At 45.1% G+C, this 26,509-nt stretch overlaps 1 protein-coding gene across 1 annotated transcript in view; it reads right to left on the bottom strand.

Annotated features, from left to right (window-relative positions):
• Positions 1-26,009, bottom strand: part of STOX1 (storkhead box 1) — a 65,672-nt gene extending 39,663 nt beyond the window's left edge. The window contains exon 1 of the mRNA XM_036265654.1: positions 25,700-26,009. Coding sequence (XP_036121547.1) covers positions 25,700-26,009 — 310 coding nt within the window. The remainder of the gene's footprint in view (positions 1-25,699) is intronic.
• Positions 26,010-26,509: the final 500 nt, after the last annotated feature.

The following is a 26,509-nucleotide window of genomic DNA, read 5'->3' as shown; positions in this document are numbered from 1 at the left end:
GAGTTGCATGCTTCTGGAATATTCGGCCACTTTGTGTGGGCGGTTTTTCCAACTGCTTCTTTTGGCATCACCTCAGGACTGACTGGCTGTTACATAAGTAATAACTAATCTGGTTCCACTTCAGGATGTCAGTGTGAGAAACTCTGTGGACCACTTCCTAGCAAAACAAAGCTGGAGGGTACTATAAAAAAACAACCATCCATTCAAAGACTGCAAATTGTTCTAAGGGCATACACCAAATGAGGAAACATTAATTCAAGAAAATCTAGTTAGCCCTGGCCGGTTTGGCTCGGCAGTTAAAGCGACTGGGTGGCGGCAAAACAATAGCACCAGCCAGTTGCCCTGGGTGCAGCCCGTCCACAGGCCGGATGGGACTCAGGGGGACAGTGTCACCAGTGGCAGCTGGTGCAGTGGAACCTTCACCGGTCGGCTGCCACCAGTGTCCTATAAAAAACCCATGTGTTCATAGCCAGTCCTCTGGGTTATTTCTTTGGAATCCACAAACAATACACTGAGGTTTTCTGGGACCTCAGCACATTGCATAACAAGAGGCTACATTTAAAGTCCTGGGAAATGTGGCACAGAAACTGGGGGTTCCCTTTCTCTACCCAGTCCTTACAAACCTAGTCCTGGCTCTACCCCAGGAGCAGCAGGCCAAGAATACTGGATCTCTACTGCCTGCACCCCAGCTCACTCACAGGCCGTAGGTTCCACCTTGGTAGAGCAAGCTGAGAGGACCACAGGCTACCACCAGAGCCATGGCTGTGTGCCCAGAGGAAGTGGCGGTTCATAAGAAAGAGTTCCAGAATGCTCCCCAAAGGAGCTGACTTTATTTGAAAAAATGTGCAGGAAGGTCAAGCCTACGAGCACCCCTGAAAAAAAGAACTCCTCTTAAGAACAATGAGTTAAACTACAGACCAGTTCCTGCACCAGAAAGAACCAGAAAAAGAAACAGCTAAGAAGAGCACTCCTGGGGTCAGACAAAACCTCAGAGACTGACCTCTAAAATGATCCCGGCCAGAATTTAATGGAATCAGACTGCCGAGCTAATTTGTCCCAGAGCGCTGTTGAAAACAATAGAACTCTCAGCTAGTAATTAATTTAGAGCCTCACAGAGTGGCATCATACCAAATGAGCAGACATTTTCTCCAGGAGTCAAAGAAGGACCCCTGCTAAAAACCAGGGTGACTGTGTGTGAAACCAAGGCTGCATTCTCTGAGGAAAAACACCAAAGGCTTGATGCTGCTGGGGAAACAGACTTCACTGAAGTAGCCTAGTCAAGTTACAAAAGCAAACAAATACAAGTCCCAGAGAGGAGAGAGAAATCTGTATGCAGAGTTGCTATAATATATATTACCTAAAAGGCCCAGTTTTCAACATCACAGGACATGCAGGGGGAAAGGTAGGTAACAGAAACCACCTATGCAAGGGACAAGACACCAGATTTAAAGACCTCAAGGTAGCCATTATATCTTCTAAGAACTAAAGAAAACCATGCTTTAAAAAGTACAGGAGCGCCCTGGCTGATTTGGCTCAGCGGTTGGAGCATTGGCCTGTGGACCAGAGAGTCCCGGGTTCAGTTCCCGCTAGGGGCACATACCAAAAAAAAAAGTACAGGAGCCGTGGCTGGTGTGGCTCAGTTGGTTGGGCGTCATCCCATGCACCGAAAGGTTGCCCGTTTGATTCCCAGTCAGGGCACATGCCCAGGTTGTGGGCTTCATCATCAGTCAGGGTCCGTGCAGGAGGCAGCCTACTGAGGTTTCTCTCTCAAATCAAAGTTTCTCTCCCTCCCTCCCTCGCTCTAAAAAATCAGTAACACTTTTTTTTTTAATACAGGAAAGTACAAAGACAACCTCTCACCAAATAAATATATCAATAAAAAAAAACTATGAAAATTCTGAAGTTGAAAAGTACAATAACCAAAATTAAAAATTCATTAGAAGGTTTCAATGTAGGTTTGAATTGTCAGAAGAATCAGTGAACCTAAGATAGATCAACAGAGATTACATGAGCAACCCAAAGAACAAAGAAAACAGAATGAAGAAAATAAACAGTCTCAGAGAAATGCAAAACTCCTGTAAGTGCACCAGTCTATGTGTGAGGAGGAATACCAGAAGGACAGGAGAAGACGGGGGCAGACAAAAAATACTTTAATAAATTTTAGTAAAATCTTCCCAAAGTTGCTGAAAAACTATACATCTACAAAGCTCAAAGAACTTCTAAGTATGAGAATGTTACACACAAACACATCAGAGAATGAAAACACTGAAAGCCAAAGACACACACACACAAAATCTTAAAAGCTGTAAGAGAAAAACAACTCAACAATACAAAGAAGTCCCACATAGATAACAGCTGACATCTCACCAAAAACAACAGAGGCCAGAAAGCAGTGTGGTAACATATTTAAAGTGATGAAAAAATGATGTCTCTAGCCTTGGCCGGTTTGGCTCAGCGGTTGTAGCATTGGCCTGTGGTCCAGAGAGACCCGGGTTCAGATCCCGCTAAGGGCATGTACCTCGGTTGCAGTTCGTCCCCGGCCCTGGTTGGGTCATGCGAGTGGCAGCCACTCGATGTGTCCCTTTCACATAGATGTTTCTCCTTCTCTCTCTCTTCCTCTCTCTCCCTCCCACTCTATCTGAACAAAAAATAGAAAAATGTCCTCAGGTGAGGATTAAATAAATAAATAAATAAACAGTCTCTATGCAGTGGATCTCAACCTTCCTAATGCCACAACCCTTTAATACAGTTCCTCATGTTGTGATGACCCCCCAACCATAAAATTATTTTCGTTGCTACTTCATAACTGTAATTTTGCTACTGTTATATCTTAGGCGACCCCTGTGAAAGGGTCGAGTTGAGAACTGCTGCTCTGTTGAAAACACCTTATGTGTGCACTCCAGATAAAATTAATAAAGATGAATACCACAACTCAACAATGCTCTAATTAAAATAAAACAAAAAAATGTTAATCCTCATCCGAGGATATTTTTCCATTTATCTTCAGATAGAGTGGGAGGGAGGGAGGGAGAAAGAGAAACATCAGTGTGAAAGAGACACATCAATTGATTGCTCCTGCATGACCCCAACCAGGGCCAGGGACCAGCCGCAACCAAGGTACGAGCCATGCCCTTGGCTGGAAACGAACCTGCGACTCTTTGGTCCATGGGCCCATGCTCTAACTGCTGAGCCAAACCAGCCAGGGCTAAAAGATTTTTTAATTTAATGACTTTTCACTGACACAGCTGGAGGATGATTATATTAAAAACTGAGTTAAAACGCACATGATTCTTTAATTATGGAGCATTCAAACTTCCTATAATATTGATGCTCCCTCTTCTTCCCATTCTTTTTGCAAGATGGAGTTGTGTTTGACTTCATGTGGAGACTTGTTTCCCCTTATCAAGTCATGTAAAGATATGTGTTCTTTGTCCCCAGTTCCTAAAACCCTTGGAATTTCCTGAGTGACTAGTGTGATTGGGGAGCCCCTAGACAGCCTCAGGATGGACGCTGGTTGCCAGAAGACCAAGCCTTGATTGGAAGCTTGCAACATTCAGCCCCACTTCCTAACTTCTGGGGATGGGTGAGGGATTGGAGAGTGCATTGATCACCAATGGCCAATAATTTAATAAATCATGTCATTGTAATGAAACCTCCATAAAAACTAAACAATGAAGTTGGGTGAGCTTCCGGGTTGGTGAACACATCAAGGTACTGGAGAGAGCATGGAAGGTCTGGACCCTTCCCCCCTTTACCTCACCCTATGCATCTCTTCCAGTTGTCGCTCCTGAGTTGTATCCTTTATAATAAACTGGTAACAGTAAGTAAAGCACTTTCCTGAGTTCCCTAAGTTGTTCTAGCAAATTACTGAATTTGAGGAGGATGGTTGTGGGAATTCCTGACTTTGTAGCCAAGCTGCAAAGAAGTGTCAGTAACCTGAGGACACAAAACATTCAACTGGAGTCTGAAGTAGAGACAGTCTTCTGGGACTCTTACACCTGTAGGTTTAATGCTAACTCCACGAAGCTGGTGTTAGAATTGAATTGTAGGACACCTAGTTGGCATCTGCAGAGAAGCAGAGAATTCACAGGTAAATTAGAGAATTCACCCTTCCCGCTTTCCCCTCATTCTCTATGCCTCCGCTCCGTGTAATTAAAGCTGGTGGTCCCAGTCAGTAATGTCCCTGTAGCCACAGCCTCCATACTCCAAGAGGCCTGGGAAACCCACACACAAGTCTAATTATAAATAAACAAAATGTTGTCCGGCCTGTGTGACTCAGTGGTTGAGTGTCGATCCATGCACCAAGAGGTCGCTGGCTCAATTCCTGGTCAGGGCACAAACCAAGTTATGGGCTTGATTCCCGGGGGGGAGGGGGGCATGCAGGAGGTGGCCAAGCAATGTTCTCTCTCATCGATGTTTCTCTCTCTCTCCCCCCTTCCTCTCGCTCTAAAATCAATAAAGAAAAAAAATATTTTTAAAATAAATAAAATAAACAAAATGTTATGGAATCTCAGCTACTGACAAAGTGTCAACTTCAAAGTGAGTATGTCATGCAGTATTCATCTCCATGGAAACTTCTGCAACACAAACACCCCAAGAGGTTTCCTTATAGTTGAGGAAAGTTGAGAAGTTAGTGTCTTAGAAACCCTAGTCCATTGTTTCCTAAACATCAATCATTTGGGTCACCTTTGGGATTTAGGACCTATCCATATATACCTTTATCTTTAAATCAATTGTATTAAAATAATTACTAAGGAAACTTTATGTCCCTACCTTAAGTGGAAAATCAGTACCATTTGCTATAATAAAAGGTATATCTTAGCCCGTTTTTAAAAAATATTTTTTTCTTTATTGATTTGAGAGAGAGAGAAAGGGATAGGGAGAGATAGATAGAAACATCAATGAGAACATTGATTGGCCACCTCCTGCACGCCCCCCCCGCTGGGTACTGGGCCCACAACCTGGGCATGTGTCCTGACCGGAAATCGAATCGGTGACCTCTTGGTGCATGGGTCGAAATTCAACCACTAAGCCACACCGGATGGGCACCTTAGCCCATTTTTTAAAAAATTAATGTTTAGCCCTGGCCAGTTTGGCTCAGCGGTTAGAGTGTCGAGTCCTGGCCAGTTTGGCTCAGCATCAGGTTAGAGCATCGGCCTGCGGTCCAGAGAAACCCAGGTTCGGTTCCTGCTAGGAGAGCGTACCTCAGTTGCAGTTTGTTCCCAGCCCTGGTTGGGTTGTGTGGGTGGCAACCACTCAATGTGTCCCTTTCACGTCGATGTTTCTCTCTCTCTCTCTCTCCCCCTCCCACTCTATCTGAACAAAATATCAAAAAATGTTCTCGGGTAAGGATAAAAAAAAAATTAATGTTTAAATGAATACCTAAATCAACTTGTGTACCATCACCAATGCTATACATAGAACACTTTGGGAAATAACATCCAACTCCATTGTGTGGGATCAAAGAGTAAGAACAGAAATAGAGGCACTGTCTTCGTGAAGTGCCCTGGGTTTGAGAACCAGGCTGTCTTCAACTTTCTTTGTTTCTAAAGGCACATCAAGTAACCGCTAACATCCACAGTGCTTTGACTCCGTTAGAACACTAAAAAAAAAAAAGTTATTTTTATTACCTGGACTTTCAACCAGCACATCTAACTCTGAGCAACTGCAGGGCTAGACAATTCAGCTCAGTTGAAAAATACACATAAGCCTGGACTTTCTGAAAAGCACCATCATTGGATGCTATTGCTGTCCATAAACAGCCCATTTTATGTGACCCAGAATTGCCATTTAAAGGGTACACCATTCCTGTATTCCCTTTCTAGGGCTGTGGCGAGTCGGGTGATGAGAAGCTTAAGAGAAACAGATTCTGGCAAAGGCTAGAATAAAAAAAACAAAAAACAAAAACAAAGTAAACATCAAAACTGCTCCACAGAGGTAATTTTTTTTTTTTACCTGTATTCCAATAAGAATCAAAATTAGGAAGAAGGATGAAAGAACGATCACTAAAGGAATCTGAGGGGCAAACACGCATACTTGTCCTGCCAAGCTCCCGCCCTTACTAGCTTTCTGCTTCTGTGCACGGCTTGCCCCAGTCAGATGGCAGAGGCCTCCCACAGAAGACAAGGCCGTGAGTGCCCTGGTTCTCTTCGGTCTGATCCAGAGATGAACTTCCTCTGGTGAGGACTCCTTCCACGGCTCCCAGAGGCTGAGAGTGCCTCTACTGGGGGGAGAATGGGTAGAAATCACACAATTTTCAATATTTCAAAATATAATTTTTAATCACTCTAAGTTACAAATAATGTGGACCATTCCATATTTTTATTTTTATTTATTTTTTTATCCTCACCCAAAGTCATTTTTCTATTTTTTTGTTCAGATAGAGTAGGAGGGAGAGAGAGGAAGAGAGAGAGAGAAAAAAAAACATCGACGTGAAAGGGACACGTGAACTGGCTGCCACCCACATAACCCAACCAGGGCCCATTCTATATTTTTAGAAAATAGTGATTTATAAATTAAATGATAGGAAGAGGCAGGAAACACTAGCCTATGAGAATCATTGAGTGTTTCAATAGGATGAGAATAGTACATTACTATATGAAAAACATCCACAAACTGAAGGTAAAGTCCAGAGATAGGGACTGGCACATAGGGAAGGAGTTAAGACTGGAACCCAAATCTCGTAAACTTCTGGGGCAATAATGCCTGGTTGAACATGAAAGAGCAAAGCCTGGGCCACACTGATAGTTTTATTTATTTATTTATTGTTTATTGATTTGAGAGAGGGAGGAAAGGAGAGGGAGAGAGGAGACAGAAACATTGATGAGAAAGAACATCAATCGGCCGCCTCTGCATGCCCCCCACTGGGGATCTGGCCTACAACCTGGGCACGTGCCCTGACCGGGAACCGAACCAGTGACTTCTTGGTACATGGGTCAATGCTCAACCACCGAGCCACACCAGTTGGGCTGATACAGTCTTAATAAAGATAAAAGCTGTTTCATCCAGCCGGTGTGGCTCAGTGGTTGAGTGTCGACCCACGCACCAACAGGTCACCGGTTCGATTCCTAGTCAGGGCATGTGCCCAGGTTGTGGGCCTGATCCCCAGTGGGGGGTATGCAGGAGGCGGCCGATTGATGTTCTCACTCATCCATGTTCTATCTCTCCCTTTCACTTCCTTTCTCTCTAAAATCAATAAAGAAAACAAAAAAAAATTTTTTAAGATAAAAATTGTTTCTATGTCTGTTTTAACACTGTAGCGATTTTTCAGCACATGAAGTCAGGACTTCCAAAGTACACACTCTAGAGCACCGGTTCTCAACCTGTGGGTCACGACCACTTTGGGGGTCAAATGACCCTTTCACGGGGGTCGCCTAAGACCATCGGAAAACACATATTTCCGATGGCGATTCATAACAGTAGCAAAATTATAGTTATGAAGTAGCAACGAAAATAATTTTATGGTTGGGGGTCACCACAACATGAGGAACTGTATTAAAGGGTCGCGGCATTAGGAAGGTTGAGAACCACTGCTCTAGAGTGATAGAATGAGGTCTCCAGGGCAGTCTGAGGTGTCAGACTGGGTACTGTGCCTGGCCTGGCACTCTGTGAGGTCCACAACACTGAAGAGTTCACTATTGCGGGGCACTCTTTTAAGTGCTTTTCACCTGTATATTTCACATAACCCTCCAGCAACTCAATGTAGCCTTATTATCTAAGTTTTACAGAGAGGAAGCAGAGGCATCAAGAGTTCAATCAGCCCTGGCCAGTTTGGCTCAGCGGTTAGAGCATTGGCCCTCGGACCAGAGAGGCCCAGGTTCGGTTTCCGCTAAGGGAACGTACCTCGGTTGTAGTTTGTCCCCGGCCCCTTTTAGGGTCATGTGAGTGGCAGCTGGTCGATGTGTCTCTCTCACGTCAATATTTCTCTCTCTCTCGTCCCCCTTCTCTCCCTCTCGCTGTATCTGAAGATAAATGCAAAAATGTCCTTGGGTGAGGATTAAAAAAAAAAAGAGTTAAACCAACTGCCCACAGCCTCAGTTAGTAGCCTTAATAGGATTTGAAGCCAGGCAGCCTAGCTCCGAGAGCTGGTGCTCTGGACCATGGATATTTATTGAGCACTATACTCTGAAATCCCTCCTCCCCCTTCTTTTTTAAAATTTTATTTTATTTTTGAGAGGCCAGAAGAGAAGGGATAGAGGAGAGAGAGAGAGAGAGACAGAGAACATTGATGTGAGAGAGAAACCTCCATTGGCTGTGACCTTTTGGTGCATGGGACAATGCCCAACCGACTGAGCCACACCAGCCAGGCCACCTCCTCCCCCTTCTTAAATATCAGCCCTGAACAGTGGCACCAGAGTCCCCTGAACAACCCAAACAGAGGCTGGGTGAAAGGCCCTGAGGACCACTTAAGCTTAGATGGAAGGTAGAGCCAGTGAAGCCGGGTTGGGCCTGACCTGGCTGAGGTCTAGCCAGAATGATCACCTTTCAGTTATGGTCAGTTATCAGGGACTAGAGGCAGGCTTCTTGCCTCTGCCCTGCTGGAGGTAAGAGAAGAAACATGACAGGTATGTTTTCCAGTGTGAGGGAAATACCCCTCGGCCTATGCCAATGGGGCAGAAGACCCAGATCCCTCACTGTGCCCTGCCTGGCACCCAGGTCAGTGCTGGCCTAGTATGGTCCTTGATCAACAACAACTAAAAAGGCCATGATCAATTCCAGGCAGGGTGCAGACAGGAGAGGATGAACCTTGGAAATACTTCTACTTCCAATCTCTAAGCCCACACCCAATCTGACAAAACAAACTCAACAACCCAAGCCACCACCATAAGCATGTATCTGCCGATGCTCTTAAAACTTAAACCTGGGGTCATCTTTTGTTGCCTTTCAAAATATTTTCCCCTCAGTTGATATGGATTTTCTAATTCTTTCCAAGGGATTTGTTCCTTTTTGATCCTTTGTGTCCCTGTGCCTCTTGAGAATTTAAATGGATCTTCTGAGAATTCCCTTTTCTCTGCTTCCTCATGCACCTGCATTGCTCACTGCCCGTATCTGGAAGGCATCTGGTTCCACAGAAGGCTTTCAAAGACTGCAGAAGTCAAAGGTCAAAATTTACATTTGTAACACACAGTAAGAAACAAAGATTTAATAGATCTATTGTGTACCTACATCAGAAGACTTAATATTGTTAAGATGTGAAGTCTCCTGCAATTGATCTATAGATTTAACACAATCCTAATAAAAATCTTAGCAGGATTATTTTCCTGTGGAAATTAACAAACTGATTCTAAAGTTTATAAGGAAAAGCAAAGGACCTATAGTCACCAAAACAAAAAGAAACAAAGTTGGAGGTCTTACAATACCGGATTTCAAGCTTTTCTCTACGGTTACAGAATCCGAGACAGTATATATAGCATTGGTGAAAGGACAGGTATATAGATCAGAGGAACAGAACAGAGTCCAGAAATAGACCAGCACATACACAGCCAATTGATATTTGACATAGGACCAATGTTACTCAATGAAGACAGGCAGTCTCTTCAACAAATGGTTCTTAAAAAATTGGACAGCTCGGCTGGTGTGGCTCAGTGGTTGAGCGTTGACCCATGCACCAAGAAGAGGTCGCCAGTTTGATTCCTGGTCAGGACACATGTCCAGGTTGTGGGCCAAATCCCCAGTGGGGGGCATGCAGGAGGCAGCCAATCAATGTTCTCTCTCATCGATGTTTCTATCTCTCTCTTCCTTTCCCTCTCTCTCTAAAATCAATAAAGAAAAAAACAATTAAAAAAAATTGTGGTGGTACTGACACTACTGTTTACAATTGTCAAAACTCAGACCTGTGTACCCAAAAAAAATAAAATTTTCTGTATGAAAATTATACCTCACTAAACCCTCCCCCCAAAAAGCCAAATATTTCATTTAAAAATATAATTTATAAGTAACTGCATTTTTGTAAAGACTAATTAGCCATGGAACAATCTGTTTCGACACCCTTACGTCAAATGAATACAATCACAACTGATGATTTCAGACTGGGGAGACAAAAGCTGTTTTGATTTAAAAAGAATTTTACAAGGGACTTCTAATCCATAATTAACTGCTTAAGAAATGGTGCAGAGCTTTGCATCAACAAGAAGGGGATCTTTTGCACATATTCCACCCTCCCCCCCCAACTCATATATTTTTAAGTCAATTATCATGTAATGAGCTTAATATTACAAATGATCTTGTGCAAGCACTTTCTGTTTCCTCAAATGTAAAAAGTTAGCTGATCTGCAAAGTTCTCTGCATTGTAAAACCTCACTTCCCTACTAGCACAATTTAGATGAACCTGCAGGGGGGTCTCTGAAAGCCCTCTGATCTATGAAACCTGTGAATTCAAAGGAAATCATACTGGACCCCTTCCTGAGGCCTCCAGGGTGTGCAGAGTGCTCACTCACGCAGGAGCAGCAAGCATGGCAACTGTTCAGAAGGAGAGGACTGCAGGATCAGTGCTGGGAAAACTGCCTCAGGTCACATGATCAATACTCTTCAAACAGCCCAGACTCTGTCCACTGCTCCCCATAGCCCAGCCCCACCCTCCATCTTCCAACACACTCACCTCTCTGGGGGAGGGGAGCACAAGTTTTAACTTGTTCTCTCTCCGTCCCACCATCACAGCTGCTCTGAGATTGTGGCCCTCTGTAGGGAAGCCCTCTGGGTCAGCTCTATGACCGAATCAATTCCTTCCAATGGAAGATGCTCCATAGGAACCCAGACTTTCCCAAGAATGCCTCCAATATCTCCCCCAGAAGGAGTTGGGCAACAGGGGTTTCCATGGTAGAATAAGCTTGAAGCACTGGATTTTTCTTCCACCTCCTGGATGTAGACAATCAGCATACCAAGGTCTCCCAGACGTCTTATCAGTAATGAAACTCACTTGGCCAGGAAACTCTATTTCATGTAATACCTATTTACATGCCATGGAACTAGTGTTTCTGCACACACTCGGATCTGTGCTATTAACTGCCTTGCATTTATATTTTCCCTTTAAAAAAATTTTTTTTCTTTATTGATTTTAGAGAGAGGGGAAGGGAGAGGGAGAGAGAGATGGAAACATCGATGAGAGAGAACATCAATTGGCCGCCTCCTCCATGCCCCTCACTGAGGATTTGGCCCACAACCTGGGCATGTGCCCTGACTGGGAATCAAACTGGTAACCTCTTGCTGCATGGGTCAATGCTCAACCACTGAGGCACACCGGCTGGGCTATTTTTCCTTTTTTATGACCTTTTTAGAAACTTTTGTTTCCAGGAAAAAAAGATTAATATAATATGCTAGCATGTATATAAAAATGGGGGTGAACATTTCTATACATATTGCTTGTAGATGTATAAACTATCTCTGGAAGGATTTAGGAAACTAACAGGCTACTTGCAGCTGTTTCTAGAGAAGAAAAAGAGTGGCTGGGGCAGAGGAAAGAGAGATTTTTTACTGTGTACCCTTTTGTACCATGTGAATACATTATCTAGCAATCCATTCAATTAAAATAACAGGTACTAAAAAAAAGTAATACTTTAAAAAGTATGGAAACGTTCACAAGTGCATGAGCGCACGCACACACACATAAATCACCCCAGCCATAATCAACACCAGAGATAACATAACCACTGTTAATATTTGGCATTTGTACTTTAGTCTCATTTGTCTGTTTATGCTTTCGTTGCCTGTGCCTTTGGTATCATACTCAAGAAATCATTGCCAAGACCTATGCCATTTTTTCTTCTGTTTTTTAAAAAGTTTTACAGTTTCAGGTCTTCCATTAAGCCTTTAATCCATTTTGAGTTGATTTCTGTATATGGTTTTGCATATTGATATTCAGTTTTGTTGAAATTATCTTTTTCCTGTAATGTATTCTTGATACTCTTATTAAAAGTCAGTTGACTCTATCTGTGGGTTTATTTCTGGGCTTTCTATTCTGTTGCCTTGGTGTATATGTCTGTCTTTATGCCAGTACCATACTGTTTTAATTACTATAGCATTGTAACATATTAAAATCAGAAAGTGCAATGCCTCCAACTTTATTATTCTTGCTCAAGATTGTTTTGGCTATTTGGGTTCTTTTGTGATCCCATATAAATTTTGTTGTTTTTTCTGTTTTGTAAAAAAAAAATGCCATTGAGCCTAGCTGGTGTGGCTCAGTGGTTGAGCGTCATCTGTGCACCAAGAGGTCTTCAGTTCGATTCCCGGTCACAGCGTCTGGGCACATACTTGGGCTGTGAGCTCGATCCCCAGTAGGGGACATGAAGGAGGCAGCCAACTGATGTTTCTCTCTCATGGATGTTTCTGTCTCTAAAAATCAATAGGAACATACTTTTAAAAAAAAGTCACTGAGATTTCGATAGGGATTGCATTGAATCTATAGATCACTTTGGGTAGCATGAACATCTAAAAAATATCAAGTCTTGCCATGGCCGGTTTGGCTCAGCGGTTAGAATGTTGGCCTGCAGACCAAAGGGTCATGGGTTCAATTCCTAGTTAAGGGTGCATATCTGTGTTGCAGGTTCAATCCTCGACCCCAGTCTGGGTTGAGTGGGAGACAACCAATTAATGCATCTCTCTCACGTTGATGTTTCCCTCTCCCTCCCTCTTTCCCTTCCATTCTCTCTAAAAATCAATGAAAAAATCCTCAGGTGAGGATTAACAAAACAAAACAAAATCATGTCTTTGAATCCATATACAGAATAAAATTACCTTACACTAACCTTAATTAAATTAACATAATAGCCCTGGCCAGTTTGGCTCAGCGGTTAGAGCATCAGCCTGCAGTCCAGAGAGACCCGGGTTTGGTTCCCACGGGGGGCGTGTGCCTTGGTTGGGGTTTGTCCCCGGCCCTGGTTGGGTTGTGTGGGTGGCAGCCACTCGATGTGTCCCTTTCACGTCCATGTTTCTCTTTCTCTCTCTCTTCATCTCTCTCCCTCCCACTCTATCTGAACAGAAAATGGAAAAGTGTCCTCAGGTGAGGATACAAAAAAATTAACATAATAAAGGCCATATATGAAAAGCCCACAGCTAACATAATAATCAATGGGGTAAAACTGAAAGCTTTTCCTTTAATATCCAGAATAAGACAAGGATGCCCATTCACACCACTTTATTCAACATAGTCCTGGAAGTTCTAGCCAGAGCAATTAGGCAAGAAAAAGAAATAAAAGACATCCAAACTGGAAAAGAAGAAGTAAAACTGTCTATTTGCAGATGACATGACCGTGTATGTAGAAAACCCTAAAGACCACAAAAAAACTATTACAACTAATCAACAAATTCTGTTAAGTTGCAAGATACAAAATCATCATACAAAAATCAGTTGTACTGCTATATACTAACAAGAAACTATATGAAAAGGAAATTTTTTTTAAAAATCTCATTTGCAATAGCATCAAAAAGAATGAAATCCTTAATAAGTTTAACTAAGGAAATGAAAGACTTGTACACTGAAAACTATAAAACACTAATGAAAGATAAAGAAGATAATAAATAAATGGATAGACACCTTTGTGCTTGTACTTTGTACTTTTCAAAGCGTTTTCACAGACAGCATCTCATCTGAGTCTGATGCCAACTCTGTGAAGTAGAAAGGGCAGGCAGAAGACTCACCAAAAGACAAGGAAATCAAGGCCCCAATTGGTCTTGATGAGAAGCCGGTCACTCAGTGGATCAGTGATAGCCGGTTAGATCTGCACAGCCTTTGGGCTCTTTCTATGGTGCTCTCAGATGACCCACCACCATTTAACAAGCACCAATGGCATAAACTGCAGTAGGTCCACAGGGCTTACATAACCCTGCAGACACCCCACTGAGGCGACAATCTCGGTGGAAGATAATACATGCACATAAATAAGGCTGGGAAATGTAGGGTGGGGCAAAAGGAGGTTTTCAGTTGTTAGTATGAAAAATAATAAGGATAAACTGTGTTTCATGTACTCACAACTGTATTTTTTTCTTTTTTTTTTTTTTATCCTCACCCGAGAACATTTTTCCATTTTTTGTTCAGACAGAGTGGGAGGGAGAGAGAGGAAGAGAGAGAGAGAGAAACATTGATGTGAAAGGGACACATCGAGTGGCTGCCACCCGCACAATCAACCAGGGGACAAACTGCAACTGAGGTACATGCCCTTAGTGGGAACTGAACCCAGATCTCTCTGGACCACAGGCCGACGCTCTAACTGCTGAGCCAAACCAGCCAGGGCTGTACTCACAACTGTAAACCTACTTTTGCCCCACCCTGTGTTTACCATGTATCATGTTAAACAGGATTATAAATGTAATCACATGTGTGTGCTCTACTACTCAATACACTTCAGTGGCCTCAGGCTCAGGTCCACACCCTCCATGGAGCAGTCAGGCCTGTCCCTTCATGCCACTGCCAACCTTCCACTCCATGCATTGGCTGTGCTCAGCTGCTTATGGTTCCCCACCTGGGCCATGCCCTGGGACACAGAGCCTCCCCCTCTGTTTTAAATGTATTTCTCACCCTGGCCGGGTGTCTCAGTTGGTTGGTGTGTCATCCCATACACCAAAAGGTGGCAGCTTCAATTCCCAGCCAGGGCACTTACCTAGGTTGCAGGTTTGATCCTCAGTCAGGGTGTGTATGGGACGCAACCAATCAATGTTTCTCTCTTCTCTCTCTTTCTCTCTTTCCCTCCCCTCCATCCCTCCCTTCCACTCTTTGAAATCAATGAAAGCATGTCTTCAGAAAGATTTTTTTAAAATGTACTTCTGGGGCGGGGGGCAGGATTGGGAGGAGGGTGTTATGGGGGGGGGAATATATGTAACAAAAAAAATTAACTTAAAAAAATGTATTTCTCATCAAGCTAACATCTACTCATTCTTAGTTCAGGCATCACTTCCCCCAGGAAGTCTTCCCTGAAAACAGGTGTGTGTGTACACATGCACACACGCAACTCCTGGTCAGCTGTGCTTCTATTGCTCCCTCCGACTCTGCATCACTTATTCGTCCACCTGACCCCTAGACTATGAGCTCCTTGAGGTCAGCACATGAGCCCTTTGCCCCTCTGCATTGACCAGTGCAGGACCAGCCACACAGGAGACGCTCAATGCACACCTAACAAATGCGAGAGCAAGGGAGGCCCAGGATGGTGTGATTGCTCCAACAGCTGCAATACTTCAGATGCTTCGAAATGGTGGAACAGTATTAGAGAATCGAGGTTCTGGGCAGGACTGAGGGGAAGGTGCAACTTTCCTGACTGTGGAAATACCTTAAGCAACTTCAATGTGAGCTTTTGTCTATTCTTCCCTGGACCTCCTGACACAGGTGATTAGGAGGCTGATCCAGCCACAGGCTACTGCCAAACCAGCAGCAGGGAAGCCTCAACCATTCAACAGAGCCAAAGTGAGTAGTGAGCTGGTCACAGCTAAAGACCCAGAGGTCCAGAGAAGGGAGGTGAGTGACCTGAGGCTCCCAGAAACTTAGCAACATAGTTAGTTCCACACTTCGGCACTTCAATCCCAGTTCAGGGCTCTTTCTGCAGCACCAGGCACCGTTTGGGATCTGAGCTAAGGCACAGGACAACAAAGGGCTGTGTACCTGACCAGCACCAAGGAGTCTGGGATATAACAGGAAGGACAGCACAAGAGGACAGGCAGAGATCCTGAAAATAAACATGTGCCTGACTAGCAATAATTAGCACAAGCCCCAGTGGAGATGGGCGACAGAGAACAAGAACTCAGCCCAGGTGGTGTGGCTCGGTGGCTGAGTGTCGACCCATGCACCAAGAGGTCACTGGTTCAATTCTCGGCTGGGGCACATGCCCAGGTTACAGGCTTGATCCTGGTAGGGGGCATGCAGGAGAATAGATGTTGATGCTTCTCTCTCTCACAGATGTTTCTATCTCTCTCTCCCTCTCCCTTCCTCTCTCTGAAATCAATAAAAACATACTTAAAAAAAACCAAAAAAAACAATTTTGCATTGGAATTCTTCAGTAGTAATGCATGTGAGATTCACAAGAATATTTCAAAGGTTCAATGCATGGTGCAGTGAAAGAAGAAAGATGACCATGTATAAAAACATACAGCCTGGCCCTGGCCGGTTTGGCTCAGCAGTTAGAGCGTTGGCCTGCGGTCCAGAGAGACCCGGGTTCGGTTTCCGTTAAGGGCATGTACCTCGGTTGCAGTTGTCCCTGGCCCTGGTTGGGTCGTGTGGGTGGCAGCCACTCAATGTGTCCCTTTCACATCAGTGTTTCTCTCTCTCTTTTCCTCTCACTCCCTCCCACTCTGTCTGAACAAAAAAATGGAAAGGAAAAGTGTCCTCATGTGAGGATTAAAAAAAAAACAAAAAACATACAGCCTGGAGCTGACCAACAAACGTGCTGAGACATTCACCTCTCAGCAGTAGAGGAAAGAATGAAAATGTCTAAAACTTAGGAATGACTCAATAGTTTGCTTTTCCTTGAAGACCCACAGACATTTAAGTACACCAGTGACAGGAGACTCTACTCATGGCAAGCATGAGGGAAGCCAAGGGGCACCGAACTCAGACACCCAGCAGAGAGAACAGCATGCAAGAACAGTTATGTGAGAGCCCAGCTCGTTAAGAGGAGAGCACCCATGTCTGCAGCTAACCAACAAACTTGCTAAAGGGAAGTCTGATGGTCAGTCTTATATGTCATCCTGAATATGCTACAACTTCGTTTTTCAAACACTAACCCAGGCATTGCTGCAACACTATCTTATAAATGTGATTAGCAAGAGAGATTATCCTACAAAATCTAGTTTTCAATCAACTTAAAGGCCTTAAGAGCAGAACTGAAGAAATCCCACCTACACATAGCAGCTTTGGCCTGGGCCTGAGATTTCCAGCCTGCCACCATGATGGCCAGACCTACAGATTTTGGATTTGCCCTGCCAGCCCCCACCGTCACACAGAGTCAATTTCTTGTATCTGTCTCATACTGCTTCTGTTTCTCTGATTGAACCCTGACTGATACAGGAAGGCAGGCGCCTTTCTGAAGGGGAAGAAAGAGGAGGCTTAGGGTGGAATTGGATTAGAGAGCCTTCCTTGCAGGGCATGTTAAAGGCTCTGGACTTTTCCTGAAAAGCTCAGGGAAGCAGCAGATGGGATCTGACATTGTAGAAGAGGAGAACAGAATCAGATCTGCATTTTAGATTGTCTTGAGGCTGTCTACCTGCAGGATGGAGAATGAACTGAGTGTACAGGGCCACACAGGACATGATACTGCAAAAAGGGAGGAAGTTGGAGCCCTAATTCCTGTGGGAAATGGTGAGATCTTGGGTGTACAAAACCCCAGCAGTGGAAACGGAGAGGAAGAGATGGATTTGAGAGACCCGGAGGAGTTGAGCCTCAGGGAACTTGGTGACTCACTGGCCTGGGGCAGGAGAAAAAGGGTGGAGGAATCTAAGTTGATTTTTAGGTTAATGATCCTTTTCATCCCACTGGACCCTGATACTACATGGCAGCAACTAGAGGTGTCTTCCCCTACTCACCAGTTGCTTAATCAAAACATGGAGCCAGAGATACTCATTAACTGCCCAGATGCTACATATACATCACCCAACTTGATAACAACAATGTGCCTACAAGACACCCTGTTGTGAGCCCTTTGGCTCTTTCAAACTGAACCCTTCAACTGCCCCTGCACAGAATAAGGTAAAAGGCAACATCTGGCAGAACAAAGCCAGACAGATATGGCTGGAAAGATCATGGGTGGGAAGGGGGAGGTGAGAGCAGGGGCATGGTCAGAGCAGCTGTTTCTGCCATTTTCTGGGCTTTGGACTGGACCAAAGGCCTGGCAGCAATCTGAGAGCCTCTTGGGAGTGTGAGCGCTGGTGGAAACAGCAGGGCCTTTCGCAGTGACCCTGGAGGACCGGCGGGGAATCCAAGGACGGCAAGAAACCCAAGCAACACCAGTCAAATCACAGCCTTTATTCTGTATCCTATCTGCAAAATGGGCAGAATTATTCCAGCATACCACCTAACAGAAGAACAGGGATAATCAAGCTAGAAAAGATGGGGCGGAAACCAAGATCTGTCTGGGGGAAGGAAGAGATGGAACAGAGGCATTTGTTCTTGGTGACAGTCTAAATGATCTTGTCATGACTATTAGGTTTTTTTAAGGTCTAGACATTGGTCATCAACAGAATGACATTGTAGAAGAGGAGAAAAGACAGGAATTAAAAACATTCATTCCTGGGGGGGGGGGGGGTGTTGTTTTTTGTTTTATCCTCACCTGAGGACATTTTTCCTTTTTTTTTTTATCCTTACCCGAGGACATTTTTCCTTTTTTTTTTTTTTTTTCAGGTAGAGTGGGATGGGGGAGAGAGAGAGAGAAACATCTATGTGAAAGGACACATCGAGTGGTTGCCGCCCACACGACCCAATCAGGGCCGGGGACAAACTGCAATCGAGGTATGCGCCCTTCGCGGGAACCGAACCTGGGTCTCTCTGGACTGCAAACCGACACTCTAACCGCTGAGCCAAACTGGCCAGGGCCATTCCTGGGGTTTTACTTCCAATAATGGTGAAGGAGATCCTATTAGACCAACCCTCTTGCCAACAACAACTATAACTTTAGACAAACTATAAACACCTTTACCTGAAGGTACTGAAAAGCAATCAAAACCAGGTAGGAACTGGAGAGGAGGTCCTCTTGGAAGAAATGGCATTGGATGTTTCCCATTTTTTACAGCTCTTCACCTAAAGACAGGCCCCATCAGGAGCTAGGCCAGGAGGCTCAAACTTTAAGTCTTACTGACTTAAAGAATCTAAGGACACAGTATGGAGTGGCCACAATAGCAGGAAAGTGATATTGGAAAAGACTGAGTTACAGAGATGAAACCCCATATTTTTCATATAAACTCAGCCTGACTTTATGGCTGAAAGATGAACTACACATGCACGGGTCACAAGAGGCCCACCATAGAGATTTACCTGCCATTTACTGCAAGGGAGATAGAGTTCAAAGTTTTGAGTCCAGCTAAATGAATTTCCTGACAAAATAAACCAAAAAATCAACACTGTACAGAGAAACATAATATTCCATGTCATTCATAATGTCAGAGATGCAATCCGCAATATAGACAATATAGAAATAGGAAAATATGCCTGACCAGTATGGCTCAGTGGTTGATGATCGATCCATGCAGCAAGAGGTCGCTGGTTTGATTATTGGTCAGGTCACATGCCCAGGTTTCCGGCTTGATCCCCAGTAGGGGGTTTGCAGGAGGCAGCCAATCAATGTTTCTCTCTCACATCAACGTTTCTATCTCTCTCTCCCTCTTCCTTCCTCTCTCTCTAAAATCAGTAAAAATATATATTTTTTAAAGAAATAGGAAAATGTGATCTACTCAAAGAACAGGCAACCAATGAGACTGACCAACTCACCCTGAGATGACTGAGATGTTAGAAGTATAAGAATTTTAAAGAAGCTGATATGACTATGCTGAAAGATAAAATAAAATATATGCTGGTAATGAACAAACAAACTAGAAACCTCATCAGAGAAACAAAGTATTTTAAGATAACCACATGGGCCCTGGCCAGTTGCTCAGTGGTTAGAGCACTGGCCCGCAGACCAGAGAGTCCCAGGTTTGGTTCCCGCTAAGGGCACGTACCTCAGTTGCAGTTTGTCCCCGGCCCTGGTTGGGGTCATGTGGGTGGCAACCAGTCGATGTGTCTCTCTCACATTGATGTTTCTCTCTCTCTCTCTTCCTGAGGTACATGCCCTTTGCAGGAACCGAACCTGGGTCTCTCTGGACCACAGGCCGACGCTCTAACCGCTGATCCAAACTGGCCAGGGATCATCAATGTTTTTCTCTCTCTCTCTCCCTCTTCTTTCCTCTCCCTCTAAAGATCAATAAAGAAAGAGAAAGAAAGAAAGAAAGAAAGAAAGAAAGAAAGAAAGAAAGAAAGAAAGAAAGAAAGAAAGAAAGAAAGAAAGGGACAAGCTGATTGTAAAATGTCTATGGACAAAGAATTTAGAGTAACCAAAACAATCTTTAGAAATAACAAAGTTGGAAGACTCACAATATCTGATTTCAAGTCTTACTATAAAGTACAATAAGACAGTGTGGTATTGGTAGAAGGATAGACTGAAGATCAATAGAAACAGACCCTGACAAAGTCAAGTGGTTTTCAACCAAGTTGCAAAGGCAATTCAGCGAGAAAGGCTAGTCTTTTTAGCAAACTGTCCTTGAACAATTAGACACGCATATGCAAAAAAAAAAAAAAAAAAAAGAGCCTCAACCTATTCCTCATATTATTCATAAACATTAACTCAAAATGGACCACAGACCTATACGTAGTCATAAGACTTCTAGAAGAAAACATGGGGGAAAAAATCACTGGGTTAGGCAAAATTTCTTTACACGAGGAAAAAAGTACAATCAGTAAAGGAGAAAATAGATAGATTGCACAATCAAAATTGAGAACTTCTTTCCAAAAGGTACCACTGTAAAACTGAATAGGCAAGCCACAGGCTAGACTGTAGTCACAACGCATATCTCTAACAAAGGACTGGTATTTAGAATATATAGAGAATTCCTACAACTCAACATTAATAAAATAAAAAATAATAGTAAAAAGACAAATAATCCCATAAAAAAGCAAAAGATTTGGACAGACATTTCATAGTGGAAATTGATAAGTACATGAAAAAGTGTGTTCAGCCCTGGCAGGATAGCTCAGTTCGTTAGAGCATTGTCCTAATAGGCCAAGGTTACAGGTTCAATCCCTAGTGGGGGCACATACAAGACTCAACCAGTGAATGCATAAATAAGTGGAAAAACAAATCAATGTTTCTCTCTTTCTCTCTCTCTCACCCTTCCTCCCTCCCTCTCTCTCTCTAAAATCAATTAAGAACAAAAACTACAAGATACCACTAGAATAGCTAAAGTTATAAAGATTGAAAACATCAAATTTTGGCAAAGGTGTGCAGCCACCAGGACTGTCAGCTTTGTTGGTAGGAATGTAAAATGGTACAACCACTTTGGGAGAAGATTTCATAAAACTAAACATAACTTACTCAGTGAGTTAGCAATTCCTCTCCTAGGTGAGAACTCAGAAAAGCAGAAGCATAAGAGAAAAAAAACAAAACAAAAAAAACTTGTACATAAATATTCACAGAGGCTTCATTCATAATACCATAAACTGGAAATATCCCAGGTGTCCATCTAAGGGAAAATGAATAAACTGTGGTATAGTCATAAAATGGAATTCTACTCAGTGATAAAAAGGAACAAACTAGTAACACAAGAGAGATGAATCTCAGGAACATGAAGTCGAATGAAAAGAATCCTCACACAAAAGAGTACATACTAATAATTCCATTCACATGAAATTCTTGAACAGGCAAATTTTATAGTTTAAAAAAATCAGAAGAGCCCAGCTGGTGTGGCTCAGTGGATCGAGCATCATCCCATGCACCAAAAAGTCACCAGTTTGATTCTGGTCAGGGAACATGCCCAGGTTGTAGGCTTGACCCCCAGCAGAGTGCGTGCAGGAAGCAGCTGATCCATGTTTCTATCTCCCTCTCTCTCTAAAATCAATTTAAAAAAATTTTTTTAAATCATTATACTGGTTACTTCTGAGGGTGGGAACAGAGGTGCCTGGGAAGAGCAAGAGGGAACTTTCTGGGGTATGATAATGTTCTAAATCCTGTTAGGAGTTTGAGTTACACTCACTTATGTATTTGAAAAATGAATCAAATGTTACACTTACGATTTGTACATTTCATTAAATGTAAATTTCACTGGCTACTAAAACCTACAAGATGCCCTACTGCCATTCAAGGCAGGACCTCAGAAACAAGACAGAATAGGAGCTGGATCACTCCCTCTCCTCATCACCCCTACACACTCCTCTGTGCCATTCCCTAATCACAGAATAAGTCAGACAGCATTTCAGATGTTTGCCCAACTCTTGTACAACCAGGCACCCATACCCTTGAGCTGTTCCTCTCCCATACCAGATCCCAGAAGAGAGTCTGAAATCAGTCATTTACTCCTAGCATAAATTCTAGTCTTCCAGGGCACTTGTAATTTTGCCTTGATTAACTCTCTATGCTCAGAGATGTTTCAGGAAGCAGGTGGGAGGAGGGTCATGAGGAGAGGTAGGAAGATTCTCACATTAGCTCCCCTTCACGAGCCTGACCTGCCTGATCTGTAGGACCCTCTCCCCGTCACCAAAGCACATACCAGGGAATGTTGGTCCAACTAAATCAGAGGCAGAACCTGCTCACACGTATCACAGTGGGATGGAGAAGACTGTGAAGCTAGCCCCCCACTCAACTATCCCCTCTTGAACTGAATAGGGGGGAAACAAACTGACTCCATTTTCTTCTTGAGGACATGCAACTCTGAATGAACAATCCATTAAACACAGAAACACCTAGAACAGTACCTGGCACATTAATGAAGGAATGAAGCAAATACTTTAAAAGAGCCACAGGCATTCTTATTCGATGAAAAAAGATGGAAGGCCATGATGGGGATGAAAGAGTCGATACCTCAGCTATTTCATGAGAAGGGAACAAACTTGTTTGGCCAAATGGCCTTTCCTCCCTTACCTCAGGGTAATCTCTCTCACCTACCTAGTAGGTGTGGACCCAGAGTAGCAGTTGATTCACCCAAATAAATACAGGTGTCCTCCACCCCTACCACCTGCAGTGGCTCAGCTAGGTAAACAGATGTCTCCCTCCAGTTTCCAGAGCACACCCCTTTCATCTGCTAATGTAATTTGCTAATTTAAAAGAAAGACAAGAAAAAAGAAAACACTTGAGTACTAGAGCACAAAGGGAGATTAGCGCCAGTTATCATCTTAAAGAGCCTACCCTGTACACCTGAAACTAATAAAGACCCTACATCCCTCTGTCTAGGGAAATAGCCTGGGAAACATTTTCTCACCAGAGGGAAGCTGAAGTAGAGAAAGTGAAGGGGGAAAGAAAAGGCACAAAACATGAATAAAAACTTCTACAGGGCCCAGCCGGTGTGGCTCAGTGGTTGAGCATCGACCCAAGCACCAAGAGGTCATCAGTTTGATGGTTTGATTCCTGGGCAGGGCACATGGCCCGGTTGTGGGCCAAATCCCTAGTGGGGGGCATGCAGGTGGCAGCCAATCAATGTTCTCTCTCGATGTTTCTATCTCTCTCTCCCTCTCCCTTCCTTTCTCTCTAAAAATCAATAAAGAAAAAAAAAATTTTTTTAAACAAACTTCTACAGGTCTGTATCTGCAGAATTCAGGTCTGCATCTGGGGCTCAGATCACTTCTGTCCACTTGGCCAAGGCACTCAATCATCATATCATATGAGGCCCCATAAGCCCCAGGAGGACTCAGGGGAGCACAGTGGGTTTTTTAAACTCATGGCCATACCTCTTTCCCTGCCAGCATTTTGTGTCAGCTGGCTGGCTGGCAATATTCCCTATGCCTTTTTAAAAAAAAAAAAAAAAAACTACAGCAAAAACACCAAACTCGTCTATCCAAATCGACCCTTTGTGTCTTCTAGCATTCTGCTGGTTCCCACAAAGTAACAAGAATGGTGCGAAACCTGCAATAATGCACAGCTGCTCTTCCCTTGCCTCCCTGGAAGCCCATTTCAGCTTCTGGAAGTCAATGCTGCCAGATTCAGGAAAGCAAGCAGACTGAAACTCCCAATTCCTTTGGGGCAAGCCAGCCCCTCCAGCCTTCACCACCTTCTGGGACTCTGAGATGGCCCAAGGGCTGCCTTGCTGACTCCTCCCCTCTGACCTGACCAAAGGACCACACCTCGGACTAGTAGTTAGCCGTTCTATTCAAAACAACCTCCCTCCATATGAATCCACTGACCTGCATCAAATAAGATCTTTCCCCATTTTGCTCCTCAAAATATCCCAATAGATGATTTTGTAGAAATTCCAGCTAAATGTCTTAATTTTTATCAGTACTCTGTTAAAAACCTCAAAAGAATTTCAGCCAAGAGACCCAAGTCAGGGTGATGACCCAGCGTAAAGACCACTATGTTGCACACTCCATAGAACACAGTGTCAACTGCATTCTGAGTTATGCAATGAGATAGCATTACCTAGTGGTGGAGAATCAGAGCACCTGGTGATGCGTTCACTTTGTCTACTGCATCTTTCAGACAGTAGCAAACCGGGCCAACCCAGGAACCAGCATTCACCACTGCTCGCTGGACCCCAGGTAGTGGCATCATGGCTGCCTCTGGCTTAGCACAAGCCCTCTCTATTTCACCCTCAGGTCTAGACCCTTACTCCACCCACCCCCTTTCTGCAATACACTCTATGCTCACCCTTCGAAAGGGGGCGGGGGAACCAGAGAATGCAACCGCTAATTCAAACCAGAAAAACCCAGGACACAGAACTGAAAAGAGTTTTTCATCCAGCCTGTCTGAAAGACCCCTTCCCCTGTGAGAATTTTGGCTTTCAGAGCCAAAAACCTATTTTCTTCACTCACTCCTGCAAGTAAAAGGAGATGAAATGCATTTATGTGGCTTTGCAAATGAGCTCTTTTTTGCTCTTAAGGGAAGAAAAAGGGTGTGTGTGTTGGGGGGGTGGAGGTGGGGGGTGGAATACCAGACAGAATGGTAATGCATGGAGGTGACAAGTTAAGGTTTAACCTGAGATGTAGAGACACCATCTCTGAGCAGGTGATGCACAACATCCAGTGCCTTTTGCTATCCCCTGTTTCTTTTCCCCTGGGGGCTAAAACAAATGTTTTTTATTTGCTGCTCCTCCTCTGAGGAGGAGGATTTATGGACTGAGACAGAGCGGGGTTCCTTGGTAGGAGTCAAAATTCAGGGCTGGAACAACTGGTGACTTGTCAACAGCACAGCATCAAATTGTCGTCACAACCCCACATAAACGCAGACAGACAGAACCAGGCTGTTAGAGGGAGCTGACAGCCCCAGCCCACCTGAGTTTAGTGGCGGGTGCCAGAGAACACTCACTCAGTGGTGCAGTGGTTTAGTTTCTCAAATGAGAAGCTATTTCACACAGGCAAAAGCTGCTGTCTGACTTCAGACAAATGGGTCTCTGAAAAGACTGGAACGGAGGAATTCTATGTAGTCGATGCGATGTGTCCAGAGCGCCATTTGTCATGTCTTTTACCCAAGCAGTTAACGACCCCAAAACTTCCGCTAGGCCCTGATCCAAGACCACCACACCACCCAATATAGCAGAATATGAAACCACAGACTTTGCTCCAAGTCTGTAGTTAAAAAAAAAAAAAAAAAAAAAAGCAGCAGCCACTTAAGTACAGGTAGATTCTGGCCAACTCCTAGTGCCCCCATGGAGCAGAGACAGAGGCCCCTATCTCCTGACCAAACCTCTGGCTCCCAGAGCACAAAGCCTTTCTCCTCAAAGCATCACTTTTCTAAGTAGAAAGTTCCTTCGGCCAGGAACCGGTGCGGTGCGCTCCACTGGCTGAAAGATTTGAGGAACGGGGGCCTCCTGGAGTTGGCCCAGGACAGCGGCCAGGCTTATCTTGGGGGCCGGAGCGTCAGCGTCCCCGCTGGAGGGAAGGCCGTCGGAGGACAGCCCTTCTCCAGCCACCCAGCCTGTTTTCTGATCCCCTCAATCACCCCCCCCATTCCCGCCCCCTCAGGGTTAAGCCAGGGGTTGCCTGCACCCCAGTAACCAGGACTCGGTCTCCGCAGGCCGCGCGGGGCGCCCCCTCCCTCCGGCCCGCACTCACCCACCGCCCTGATGCGGAAGCCGCGGGGAGGGCGCAGCGCCCGGCGGCCCCAGGCGTCGCGCAGCACCTGCAGGCTGGCGGGGGGCGCGTGCACCAGCAGCACCCCTCGGCGCAGCCAGCCCTGGAAGGCCAGCCGCGAGGCGGCGCGCGCCAGCCGCGAGTTCCAGAAGCAGCGCGCGTTGGCGCGACGAAAGGCACGGAAAACCGCGTGCCCACCGGGTTCCTCCGCGACCCCCGCCGCCTTCGGCGCCTCCAGCCTGCTTAGCACCAGTGCCAGCGAGCCCGGCGCCAGCTGCACGGGCCGGGCCATGCTGTGCGGGCGGCCGCGGCCCGCAGCCTAACGCACCGGTGGGCGCGGCGGGCTCGCAGCACTGGCGGCCGGGGTGCCGCACACAGGACGGCGGCGATCGGCTCACTGCGCGCGGCGCCGGCTGTCCGGGGAACCGGACTCCAGGGGGCGGGGTCAGCCGTGCTCGGCGGGCCGGGGGTGGGGCGGGCGGTAAGGCCCTGGAGCCGGCCGCGGTTCTCACCCGCGGGGCTCCCCGTAAGGGTTTCCAAGTGCCCAGTTACCAGGTCACTCCCCACACTCCAGCCGGGGCTCTGCCCTCCCCGCCCTGGGCGACTCCTTTTACTTCCCAGCCCCGCAGCAGCCCGAAGCTCCCCTTGCTCCCGTGGGCCCGCCCTGGGATTTTTCCAAGCCCCAGGGGAGCCCTGCAGCCCCCAGAGAACCGAGCTGCCCTCGACCGCGGCGCTAACGGCATGGCCAGGGGTCCGCAAAACCGTGAGGATCTATCTGGGTGGCTGCCGTCT

Source organism: Molossus molossus, unplaced genomic scaffold (genome assembly GCF_014108415.1).
Source record: "Molossus molossus isolate mMolMol1 unplaced genomic scaffold, mMolMol1.p scaffold_m16_p_17, whole genome shotgun sequence".
NCBI lineage: Eukaryota > Metazoa > Chordata > Mammalia > Chiroptera > Molossidae > Molossus > Molossus molossus.
This window is presented reverse-complemented; position numbering and strand designations above follow the sequence as displayed.